The sequence below is a fragment of the Octopus bimaculoides genome, chromosome 1, assembly GCF_046866305.1.
Source record: "Octopus bimaculoides isolate indiv1 chromosome 1, ASM4686630v1, whole genome shotgun sequence".
Lineage (NCBI taxonomy): Eukaryota > Metazoa > Mollusca > Cephalopoda > Octopoda > Octopodidae > Octopus > Octopus bimaculoides.
Window position 1 is genome coordinate 145,805,923 of NC_142928.1, and position 13,629 is coordinate 145,819,551.

The window sequence follows — 13,629 nt, forward strand, 5'->3', positions numbered from 1 at the left end:
TCCAGCCATATCAGTGGTCATTGTATATTTTATATCAGAGCCTTCATTTCACACAACACCAACAAATGCAATTAATACTTTCTATGACAAGAAGGAGGTTTCTATTTGGCTGTTGATGGTTTGTTTTCAGAAGATAAAGAGGAAAGAAAAGGAATAATGGATGTCAACAAATTTCCTGTAAAATCTTCTCTGATTGGCGCTAATGGAGATTTTTCACCAAAGACGCAGAGTGAAATTGCTAGTCAAGTGAAAAGTACCAATAATTCTAGAAAGCTAAATGGACATGTAAGTATTCTTTTCCTTTTTTTCTTTTCTTACTTCTTTCACTCATTGGGCCGGAGCCATGTTTGGGACACTGTCTTGAAGTGTTTAGTCAAACAGATCAACTCCAGTACTCGAAGTAAATGCAAGGTGAATCACAAGAAAAGAAATATGTAAATTAATGCGGACTTACCTTGTGTTCAATATTTCAGTGTTATGACCCCATCCTCAAGGAATTGATGAATACAACGTAAGTCCGCATTAATTCACATACTTGTTTTCTTGTGATTTATCTTGCATTTACTTCACATTGTTTTGGCCTTACCCACCATCTTTTATACAATATATATATAAAGAACGATTTATTCACGATCAGAGGTATTCGAAAACTGAGGTACTACTGTATATCCATCCATCCATCCATCCATCCATCCATCCATCCATCCATCCATCCATCCATCTATCTATCTATCTATCTATCTCTCTGTCTCTCTATCTATCTATCTATCTATCTATCTATCTATCTATCTGTCTGTCTATCTATCTATCTATCTATCTATCTATCTGTCTGTCTGTCTGTCTATCTGTCTATCTATCTATCTATCTATCTATCTATCTATCTATCTATCTATCTATCTATATATATATGTGTGTGTGTGTGTGTATATATATATGTATTATATATATATATATATATATATATATATACACACAAGGGGGTGCTGAAAAGTTCATGGCTTTGGTTAAAAGAAAATACAAGAGGATCAGTTAATTATGATTCTAGTCAACATGCTCCCCTCTCACATTCACACTTATTGCAATGGTCCTTCGGTTTTTCTAAGCCCTGTAAAAGAACTCAGAATGCTGGACCTCCAACAAGGCCTTTCACAATACCTTTAAAGCTAGGAACTTGTCAGCACACCCTTATATGTATGTATGTATGTATGTATGGTTGGCTTCTTTGTGTCTCTGCCTACTGAATCTACTCAGAAAGCTTTGGTAAGACCAAGGCAATCGTGAAAGACATTCGCCCCAGATGCCACACAGTGGGACTGAATCCAGAACCATAGGGTTGGGAAGCAAACTTCTTACCATACAACGATGCCGGTACCTATAAGCCACGCCTGCTACTATTGTCACACCTGATACAATATTGCATACTATTTTGTTGTTTGATACTATGCAACATGACTACTACTATCAAACAGTGACACTTGCTTTATTTTTAATTGTTAATTGTCTTCTTTTAGTTTATTGAGGCAGTTTTGAAACTGTTTGTCACAATTACTTTAGTGTGGTGCCGACAATCTCTAGGGCTATTGTGAAGCTAAATCAAATTTGTTAAATTTTCACTAATTATTTCAGATCTGTCAATTGCATACAATTTAGGTACATGGACAGGTAACTTGTGGAATTTTATTTATCAGTTATTTATTTTATTAATTTCATTAATTTTGTATTGCTAACAAAATTAAATTAATGTGTCCTAAGAACACTGCTTCAGTAGTAGTAGTAGTAGTAGTAGTAGTAGTAGTAGTAGTAGTAGTAGTAGTAGTAGTAGTAGTAGTAGTAGTAATAGTCTTGGTGGTGGTACTGGGGATGACAGCAGCTGTCGCTGCTGCTGCTGCTGCTGTTACTACTACTACTACTACTACTACTACTACTACTACTACTACTACTGGTGGTTAAGAAGGAATTGTCAAAGCCAGAAATACTCTCCTAATTCTCATTAAGTCTTGTGTCAGAATACACCATTAATGTGATTTAGAGTTAATTTTCACTTCTCTGTACACCTGTAAATTTCTACATATGTTAGAAAACAGCATTAATCTAACCTACAGTAACTTCCCTTCTTCCATTGTTGATATTCTCAGTATAGTTTCAATGTTTCAATTTTAGGGAAAAGCTAATTCTAAATCACATTAGAGGTGAGCTACACTTGTAACTTAATGAGACTTAGCTGGCAAAAATGAGTAGTAACTGTATTTCACATTCGTCATCCTGAATATATTGAGGATATAGACGCAGGAGTGGGTGTGTAGTAAGTAGCTTGCTTACTAACCACATGGTTCTGGGTTCAGTCCCACTGCGTGACACCTTGGGCAAGTGTCTTCTACTATAGCCTCGGGCCGACCAAAGCCTTGTGAGTGGATTTGGTAGACAAACTGAAAGAAGCCCGTCGTATATATGTATATATATATATATATATATATATATATATATATATATATATATGTATATATGTGTGTGTATGTGTTTGTGTATCTGTGTTTGTCCTCCCAACATCGCTTGACAACCGATGCTGGTGTGTTTACGTCCCCGTAACTTAACGGTTCGGCAAAAGAGACCGATAGAATAAGTACTAGGCTTCCAAAGAATAAGTCCTGGGGTCGATTTGCTCGACTAAAGGTGATGCTCCAGCATGGCCACAGTCAAATGACTGAAACAAGTAAAAGAGTAATATGTGTCTGTGGAGTGCTCAGCCACTTGCACGTTAATTTCATGAGCAGGCTGTTCCGTTGAACGGACCAACTGGAACCCTCGTTGTTGTAACCGACGGAGTGCCTGTTGATGAGAAGAAGCAGGATGGTACCTGTATCTATTTGTTTTGTTGTTTATTTGTTGTATTTATCTGACATTTTGTTTCCTGTTTTGTTTTCAAAGGGCTTGTCCACAAGGAGTAGAGAGGAAGCATTTTTTGAGAATTTTAGTCCATTGCCAAAAGTAAAAGATGAAGTGGGAGCTATTCCAGTACCTCCAGAAGCTTCTCTTTCAAATGCTTTATTCGATGAGTTCTTTCATGGTGGACATTGCAGGGAATCAAAGTTTGTCTGTGACTATTATCACCCCAAAGATAAAAACAAAACAGACTTGCTTCAGGACCTAGTCCCTGAATCTTTTAAGCTTAAAGAACCAAAGAACATTCTTTCTAATGATAATGACTATCTTGATGATAATTTGAATGCAGTGAAAGAAACTGTGATAAAAGGAAGGAGGTAAGGGACTAGTTATATGTTTTTGTCTTTATTTATGCTATTTCTTCATTTTAGCGAGGATTTTTTAAACAATTTCTAAACAATTTTGTTGTTCTGAATATCTAGATATTTGTATATCTTGCTGGAGAAAAGAAGTATGTTAAGGGCAGAATATTGTGTGGACATCGTGGATTTGACAGTGCCATGGGAGCTAACAAGTGTGAGAGAGGGGAAATCAGGAAAGTTTGCAGAGTTCTAAGAAGAGTGAAAGGGGAATGGATGAAGTGCAGAACTGTAGACAGTGCAGGCTGGGTGTATAAGCATTAAATTCAATGTTGGGAGGTATATTTTGGCTTGAGGGTGAATGGGCATAAAGTGGCAAGGTAAGTGAAGTGGATTTGCAGGGCTGCAAGTTTTGGTTTATGTTTAGTGAAAAAGTAGGGCATTCCAATTGTAGTGTCAGGTGGCCAGATGGAGATATACCATGCTTAAATAGCTGAAACATCGATGAGGTTTGGTATGTTGCTGATGATCCTATGGTGTTGACTGCAAGGTTCTGCAATTAATTATGTAAATTAGTACACTATTGGAAATAGAAATATATTTACCTAGAAAGTAAAAAGATAATGTAAGATTGAATTTTATTTTATGTTTAAAATTTGTTTGTCTATGATTTTTCTGTAGTTTACTTTGAACCAATTTCTGAATTGCTTTGATGCAACAGCTCTTAGTGAGTCAACATTTTTAAACCAATGGAAAAGATTTATTCAAAATGTTTTGAATTCTCATAATTCTATTTATCTCAATTAATAAACCTAGGACTGACTTTGCCTGTCATTCATTTACAACAATCATACAATATCAAGACAAGGAGACACAAACATTCACACACATACAGTATGCATGTATATCAGGGGTTCCCAACCTGGTCCATGTGGACCACTAGGTGGTCCACAGGAAAATCCAGGTGGTCCGTGGATGTGGGCGACCTTGTTTTGTTCATGATATCAAAACAGGGTCGCCTACATACCATTGGCGAAGACCTGATTAGGCCCTCCATACTTGAAGCATATAAAGTTGCTAATGTGCCGAACACTGCCTCAGTTTTAGCAAGTATTCCACTTTCAAACAACACTGTATCTTCCTGCATTTGTGAAATGGCCGAAGATGTTGAATCCATAGTTGTGGAAGACTTGCGGCACTGAAGATTCTTGTTGACGGTGGATGACAGCACTTTTGACAACAAATGTGTTGTACTTGCCTTTGCTCACTATATGAAAGGTATCACAGTTTGTGAAAACCTACTCTTTATGAAAGCCGTACTGAAAAATACGGGAACGACAATCTACAATACAGTCATGGATTATCTTACTAAAAGTGGCATTGATTCCCTCAACCTCATACCAATATGCACTGATGGAGTACCGTCTACGATTGGCAAGTCCCAGGGTTTTGTTGCCAGATGGATAGAATTTAATCCAGTCTTCACAATTCATTGCGTTCTCCATCGAGAAAACCTGATAGCAAAAAGAACCGGAAATAATATATTTTCTGAAACCCTAAATTTAATTGCTTCCACTGTAAAAAAAATCAAAAGATTTGCTTATCAAGACAGGTATTTTCAAGAAGCTTGTAAAGATGAAACGTTCGACCGTCTGTTGTATTCGACAGATATATGCTGGCTATCAATGGGAAGTTGTCTCGGGTATTTTGTGGCACTTTTTGATAAAGTCATAGATTTTTTTCAACAAACTGATCCAACTATGACAGCATCACTTTCTCAGAAAAAAACGATAATATTTTATTTACATGAAATCTTTCAAAAACTTAATGATCTCAGTATTTCTTTACAAATGCAAAACATCAATATTGTACGGGCTACGCACATGATAAAGGTGTTTGTGAATAAACTTGTTCTTTAGAAACTTCAAATTGAAGATCATAACTTTCTTCAGTTCGTGAACCTAAAAACTGTTGTGTTAGATAAAATGTTTGCACAACCTTTTGTACTGATCCCAACTTCACTCTCACATTTTTTGAATTTACCCTTCGAGGAGATTGTGGCTTGTTGATTTTTGTTGTTGTCACTTAAAGCATGCGGAATCCATGCTCCATACTTCTGAACTTTTCCCATTGAGTGAAGATGCTTCTCTATAGCAGTGTGGGAGCATTCCATTTTCTCTGCCAGTTCCTTTGTCATTTGATGAGAATTTTTGTGCAAAAGTTGGTTTAATCGCTCTTCATCGAACTCAACTGGACGGCCAGAATGAAGTGCGTCTTTGAGGTCAAAATTTCCATTTTTGAACTTGGCATACCAATCACAAGCGGTTCTTTCAGCTATGGCACCCTGTCCATACACAGCACAAATATCGTGAGCAGCTTTTGCGGCCTTAGAACCTTGATTAAAATCAAAAAGAAGGAGGTATCGAAAAATGCTCATTTTTCTTAAATTGACATTCCATTTTAATGATTGGAAAATAAACTAAAATTAACTAAAATTAACTAGAAAAAAAAATAGATTCCAAAATGATTCAAAAATAGAATTCTCGAAAAAAATGGATTCCAAAATTTAAAAACACAATAAATTCCAAAATTTAAAAAAAGGGCAGGTACTTAGTTGTGCCAACCCAATATATATATATATATATATATATATATATATGTATGTATATATGTATGTATATATATATATGTATGTGTGTGTATATTTGTGTGTGTGCCCGCACACACACACACTCACACACACACACACACACACACACACACACACACACACACATTATCATCATCATTAACATCTGTTTTCTATGCTGGCATGGATTGGATGGTTTGACTGAAAACCGGTAAGCTCTGGAGCTACACCAGGTTCTTATCTGACTTGGCAATGTTTCTACAGTTGGATGTCTTTCCTAGTCCTAACCACTCCAAGAGTGTAGTGGGTGCTTTTTACATGCCACCGGATTGAGTGCCAGTTACAAAACACCAACATTGACCATAACTTGGCTTGACAATTCTCCTCAAACACAATATATTCCTTTCTGCTATAGGCACAAGGCCTGGAATTTGTGGGAAATAGTTGATTACATTGAAACCCAGTACTTAACTGGCACTTAATTTATCAATCCTGAAAGTATGAAATGCAAAGTAGACCTTGGTGGAATTTGAACTCAGATGAAATACTGCTAAACATTTTGCCCAGCATGCTAACTAATCTGCCAGCTCAGTGCCTTCTGAAGCATAATATATTGCTAAAGGTCTCGGTCGCTTGTCATAGCCTCTGTGAAGCCCAAAGTTCGAAGGGTGCATTTTACATACCACTAGCATGGGAGCCAGTTACGTGACACTGGCATCAGCCACAACTATGATTTCATTTGGCCTGATGGGTCTTCTCAAGCACTGCATATTGCCAAAGGTCTTGGTCATTTGTCATTGCCTCCATGAGGCCCAATACTCAAAGATTATGCTTCACCCCACGTCTTCCTGGGTCTGCCCCTTCCACAGGTTCCTTTCTCTGTTAGAAATCAGCACTTCATACAGCTGTACTTGTCCACACACATCACATGATCATACCAGAACAGTCTTCTCTCTTGCACACCTCACTGATAATACATATGCCCAACTTTTCTCTCAGGACACTTACACTCTGTTATGCATGCACATTGACATTGTACATCCAGCAAAGCATACTAGGTTCATTTCTTTAAAGCCTTCACATGTCCTCAGTGGTCACAGTCCATGTTTCACTTCTGTGTAGCATGGCTGTTCACACACAGGCATAGTACAATATGCCTTTCACTCTGGGGGAGATGCCCTTTACTATTAACAGGAGTAGGAGCTCTCTGAACATTGCCTCACTTATTCTTATTCTAGCAGCTCTGTTCTCGGAGCATCCACCTTTGCTACTGACTTGGTCACCTAGATAATGGAAGCTACAAACTACTTCTAGCCTTCCCGCTGACATTTGATTCAGTCTATTTCTGTACATTTCAGGTGTTAATTGTACCTGTGCACCTTCCACACACACAAACTATTTTCCCTGTTAACCTCCCTCTGATATTGCTGCACCTCTTATATGTCCATAGCTTACACCGGGTACATCTTATGGAGCAACTACCTACGCCTTTTCTACAGATTGTGTAGAGTCATCTACTTGAAGGGATTTGTGATTTGTCTGCTCTCCTATTTACTAAGAATTTGGTTCACTTTTCTCTTCTTTATACAGACTTATTTTCACTTTTTCTCCACATTTTCAGGAGTTCCTCTGTTGAGACATTAAAGGGTTTAAGTATAGAAGATGTTGATGATTCTGAATTCTTAGACTTTACAGTACCCTCATCAAGAATTTCTCAAACAGCTCCCATGTCTACTGTAAGAAAACCAATAGATCTCAATACTGCTATGGTAAGTGATAAATGTTACAGATATTAACTGTTTCTTTAGTTGTTTAATTTCGAAAAATATGTGAAATCCCATTTGATACCTAGCTGCCTGTGATCACCTCTTGTTCTGTGATTCAAACTTCCTGTTAAAAAGTTATCTAAATTCAAATCTTCCATCAAAATTTCGTGTTAATTTGTGTTACAAACATCATATTAATAATCTTTTCTAATAAAAGCACATGGCCTGAAATTTTGCGGGAGAGGATTAGTCAATTACATCCACCCCAGTGTTTAATTTATTTAATTTATCAACCCCACAAGGATGAAAGGCAAAGTTGACCATGGCGAAATTTGAACTCAGAGCATGAAGATGGACAAAATGCTCTTAAGCCTTTTGCCACATGTGCTAATGATTCTGCCAGCTCACTGCCTTAAACATCACATTAATAATGGTCTCAAATTTTGGCACAAGGCCAGCGATTTTAGTGGGAAGGGGCTAGTTGATGATATCAACCCCAGTGTTCAACTGGTACTTATTTTATCAACCCCGAAAAGATGAAAAGCGAAGTCAGCCTTGGCAGAACTTGAACTCAGAACATAAAAAGCTGAAAGAGACACCACCAAAAATTTTATCCTTAAAAATGCTGCAGTAATAATGATGAAAAAAATTTTTCATTACTTTCAAAATTGATTGGAATAGAGGAAGTATATCTCAATTGAAATATAGTAAAAAAAATGGTTCTGGTTAGAATTTTGTCTGTCAATCTTGACTTTAAAACTTCAAGGTGATGAATTAGCAGAATGATTAGAATGTTGGATACAACACCCTGCAGTATTTGTTCTGATTCTTTTCACTCTGTGTTCAAACCCTGCTGCAATCAATTTTGTCTGTTATCTTTCTGGGGTCAGTTAAAATGTACCAATCCAGGACACTCTTTTACTTGTTTCAGTCATTTGACTATGGCCATGCTGGAGCACACCTTTAGTCGAGCAAATCGACCCCAGGACTTATTCTTTGTAAGCCTAGTACTTATTCTATCCGTTTCTTTTGCCGAACTGCTAAGTTACGGCGACGTAAACACACCAGCATCGGTTGTCAAGCAATGTTGGGTGGACAAATACAGACACACAAACACACACACACACACACACACACACACACACACACACACACACACATATACATATATACGACGGGCTTTTTTCAGTTTCCGTCTACCAAATCCACTCATAAGGCTTTGGTCGGCCCGGGGCTATAGTAGAAGACACTTGCCCAAGGTGCCACTCAGTGGGAATGAACCCGGAACCATGTGGTTGGTAAGCAAGCTACTTACCACACATCACTCCTATGCCTAGATTTTTTATCTTTTATTTTTTGACTTGTTCCCATCATTTGATTGTGGCCATGCTGGGGCACCACCTTGAAGAGCATTAGTTGAACAAATCGACTTTTTTGTTAAGCCTGGTACTTATTCTATTGATCTCTATTTGCTGAACTACTAGGTTATGAGAACATAAACATACCAACACTGGTTGTCAAGTGGTGGAGGGGGACAAACACAAACACAAAGACACACACATACACACACACACATACATATATATGCATATACATACATACATACATACATACATACATATGTGTGTGTGTGGTGTGTGTATGTACGTGTGTGTGTGGTGTGTGTATGTACATGCGTGTGTGGTGTGTGTATGTACGTGTGTGTGTGTGTGTGGTGTGTGTATGTACGTGTGTGTGTGGTGTGTGTATGTACGTGTGTGTGTGTGTGTGTGTATGATGGGACTCTTTTAGTTTCTGTCTACCAAATCCACTCACAAGGCTTTGGTTGGCCTGAGGCTATAGTAGAAAACACTTGCCCAAGGTACCACACAGTGGGACTGAACCGGGAACCATGTGGTTGGGAAGCAAGCTTCTTACCACCCACCCATGCTTGTGGTTTGTGGAACTATAAGAAACTTGCACAGGATATCTTGTGATATTTATTCCAGCTCTTTGTGTTCTGTGTTTAAAATCCCAACCAGTCCTACATTGGTGGGTCATGACCTGTCAACCAGTTTAGCACAATCATCGGGTACTCTGGGTTCCTTTAGAAGATTCCACTCTGCTGTAAGAATTTGGGCCAGGTCTTTGACTTGTGAATAACTTCCTCTTTCTCTCTCTCCTATCAGTCTTGGAGGCTCTGTAAAAAGTTATGGGCACTGCTTACCTCCTGACTAAAAGACAAAAAGAAATACAAATAACATGAGCAGTGCACTATGGTTCAATGATGCACTGTAGAACACAGGTGCACCACAGATATTTGAAAATATAATCTGCTTCAGAAAATTCATATTAATGCTGAAACATCGTTTAAAATATGTTATTCATAATTTTGCCATACACAATTATGATTGTTAAAAGTAGAGAAGCAATTATTCTTAAAAATATTTTTCTCTAAAATTTTAACTTCTAAACATTGTTGGTTTTTCAAAAATTTTCTTACAAAGTGTACCAGTAATTTCTAAGTATCGAAAGAAAATGCATCAGTAGTTTTTGATTCTCCATGCAGGCTGCATCTGTTACTTTTACTTTTCCATGTAGCATGCACTTGTAATTTTTAATTCCCCATTAAAGTGCACCAGTAAATTTTAATTTTCCATGTACCAGTGAATTTTAATTTTCCATGCACTAGTAGATTTTTGTTTGGACGCCTTTGTACCACGGTGTCAAAAAGATTGAGAACTTTTGGCCCAGAGTAACATCAGGACAACTTTCTGATATTGTAGATAGAAATTTTGTTTTACATTTTCACTGCTATTTTAATACTTTTCACTGGAGGTCAATGAAAACTAAAGAATAGAAATTAGGGTCAGTTCCATTATTCCAGTCAGTTCCCCCAGCAAGAAGAAGATATACTAAATCTTAAATTTAAAAGAAAAATATTTTAAACTTATAATGAGTTTTATTTTCTTCATTACTACAAAAGAAACGGATTAAATCAGTTCTACTCTCTGACTTTAAGAATAAGAAGTATGTGGAATAAATTCTACCTGACAGAAACAAAATGAATGGACCAATTATTTTGACAGAGTCTCCCAGTTTACTTGACATCAGTAGAACTGAGTTCAGTTATGGATTATGATATTTGCCGGGTATTCAGTTGAGCTGAGAGGAAAGCTAGAAGAATACAATGAACCAAGAGGATATTTATCTTGTCTTGATATACATTCTACACTTTGACAGCAATTTGGAATCAAGAGAAATGGCTCAAATAAAAGAGATATATATTTCTTTGATCTATTACAAAATAAAGAGAGAAAAAAAAACGTGCACAGTATTTCATCTTTTTGTTTTACTTGTTTTAGTAATTGGACTGTGGTCATGCTAGAGCACTGCCTTGAAGAATTTAGCCAAACAAATCGACTCCAGTGCCTTTTTTTAAAGCCTGATATTTATTCTGTTAGTCTATCTTGCTGAACCACGAAGTCATAGGGATGTAAACTAATCAACAGTAGTTGTCGAGTGATGGTAGGGAATAAACACAAAGACAACTAACAAAAAGATACACACACATACATACATACAATCACCCGCTACACATGCACAATGAGCTTCCACACAGTTTCCATCTACCAAATTCACTCACAAAGCATTGGTCAGCCTGGGGATGTAACAAAAGACACTTGCCTAAGGTGCAGTGCAGTGCAGTGGCACTGAACCCAAAACCATGTGGTTGCAAAGTGAGATTCTTAATCACAAGGCCTTACCTGCTCTTAGTTTATATTTACAATTCTTTATTTCTTTTCTATGCGAAACAATAAATCAGTCTCAATTTGACAGTTCAAGTTTTACGGTGGAAAGTTGGCATTGTCTTTAGATTGTCGGACAGAATGCTTTCTGGAATTTGTTCTGACATTCTGCATTCTGAGACTAAACCTTGCCAAGGTCCACTTTACCTGTCATCCTTTTAGGGGGTCAACAGAAAAAAGCACAAAACAAAGTACTGATCCAAGGTGTTGGATTATTGGAATTGTCAAATTGTTGGATTGTATGCTTTGCGATATTTGTTCCTGGTCTTTGCATTCTGAGTTCAAATCTTGCCATGCCTGCGTGGAGTGGTACACCTAATCAGTTGCCCAATTTTACACCACAGCCCAGGACCTTGGATGCTTTTAACAGAGTCCACTCTGTTGCATTCAAACCAGGCCTCTCGTTTGAGGATGCTTTCTTCTTTCTCTTCTTCCAATCAGTCATGGAGGCCCAGTAAAGGGTCAGAGGCACTATTTTCCCTGGTGACTAAAAGATAAAAAAGTATGTAGTATATTACTTTTTTTTCCTTTAAGAAGAAACAGTTGCCCCTTACTCAGCCCTTTTCCATTTCTGAAGAGGGTTTCAAAGAGTTCCTCACAGTGCAGTGTAGCCAATTGAGAGGGGGTGGGGGAGAGAGATAGTGTGAGGGGGAAGTCAGACAGACAGAAGAATCGACTCCAGTGCATATCTAGTAATTCATTTATTGACCCCAAGAAGAATGGAAGGTAAAGCTGACCATAGAATTTGAACTCAGAGTAGAGATAACCGGAACAAATATTGGAGTCTGCTTTCCATTTTCCCTCTGACTAACTAAAGTAGGCAGAGTTATGTACCTTGTGATACAATGTCATCACTAGCTTTGTATCCTTCTGTTACAGCATTATTGATTTGGTGTAATTCATAAATAAACAGTATTCCATGAAGGCGCTGAAGAAAATAAATGAAATATTAAGCTGGAACACCTAAGGTGGTGGTTGTTGTTGTTGTTGTTGTTGTCGTCATCGTGTAGTATTTGTTGTTTTTTATCAGTTCAGCTGTAATCCAATAAATATGTGATTTAAAGTATTCCAGCCACCATCATTCATCTTTGAAGTACTAGATATGCACTGGAGTCAATTCTTCTGTCTGTCTGTCTGGCTGTTTGCCCCCCCCCCTCCCCACCTCTCTCTGAATTGGCTACACTACACTGTGAGGAAGACCTTGAAACCCACTTAAAGCATCCCTCTCCAATGCATCCTTCCTTTTTTTAAGTGAATAGAGTGTGATTTGAGAAAAATTTTGTTACTGATATTTCTAGCAGATTGAGTGACCATTTAGAGGCTTTCTCATTGGCTTCTACTCCTGTATGATGTCACTAGAAATGGTAACAATGCTGTTAAGGGTCATAACACTGTTGTTGTTGTTTGACCCCAGATCAGCTTTAATTGAACAAAACATTCCAGCCATGGTTGTCCACCCTGTATATCGGCCATGCATACTGAAGCAACAGTGTGATGTTCTTTAGCGAACTGGCAGAATCATTAGAGCATGGGAAAAATATCTTGCAGTATTTGTTTCATCTCTCTGCATTCCGAGTTCAAATACTACCAAAGTCAATTTACATCTTTCTTGAAATTATCTCCCCTTTTCTATATGTGTCTGGTAATAAGTACTATTAGACTGATTTTTTTCTCCAGTCAAGAAGGAAATACCAGTTAAATAAAAAGGCACTCTTTATACCCAACTTAATATGGATGTTGTGTTAGAACACTGAATACTGCATTATTTACCTCGAGAGGTCTTCTCGTATGGACACATGGTAAATAAAAGCATTCATATCATTGACAGAAGAGAATCATGTCACTATTAATTATCAGTTAACCATTTAGCATTCAAATTGCTCTGTTAAATGTAATACATATTCATTCACATCGGGTTGAATTAATCATGCATTATCTTGAAGCTTTGAGATTTCAGCAATGCAATTGGTTATCTTTTGAATGACATGGTTAGGTATAGGTGGGAGACCAGATTTGGCCAATTTGAACATAAAACAAGTAGAAAATTTGGGGCTGGATATGGCTGGTTTAACCCTTTAGATACCAACCCACCAAAAACCACCTCTGGCTTTGTAATACAAATGTCTTGTTTTCAAAAGTTCTGAATTGAAATCTTGCACCAAACCTTAGTCACCAATTTATGTTCCTAATACTAGCTTCATGATAAC

The 13,629-nt window shown here is 37.5% G+C and overlaps 1 protein-coding gene across 3 annotated transcripts in view; it reads left to right on the forward strand.

Moving 5' to 3' along the window:
- The window catches only part of LOC106868088 (putative ubiquitin carboxyl-terminal hydrolase MINDY-4), a 106,084-nt gene that overhangs the window by 33,835 nt on the left and 58,620 nt on the right, over positions 1–13,629 (forward strand). For all 3 annotated transcript variants that reach the window (XR_008265054.2, XM_014913206.3, XM_014913214.3), the window contains exons 4-6: positions 131–285; positions 2,926–3,257; positions 7,490–7,637. Coding sequence is in view for 2 of the 3 variants with exons in the window: in XM_014913206.3 (XP_014768692.1) it covers positions 131–285; positions 2,926–3,257; positions 7,490–7,637 (635 nt within the window). In the remaining variant the exon portion in view is untranslated. The remainder of the gene's footprint in view (positions 1–130; positions 286–2,925; positions 3,258–7,489; positions 7,638–13,629) is intronic.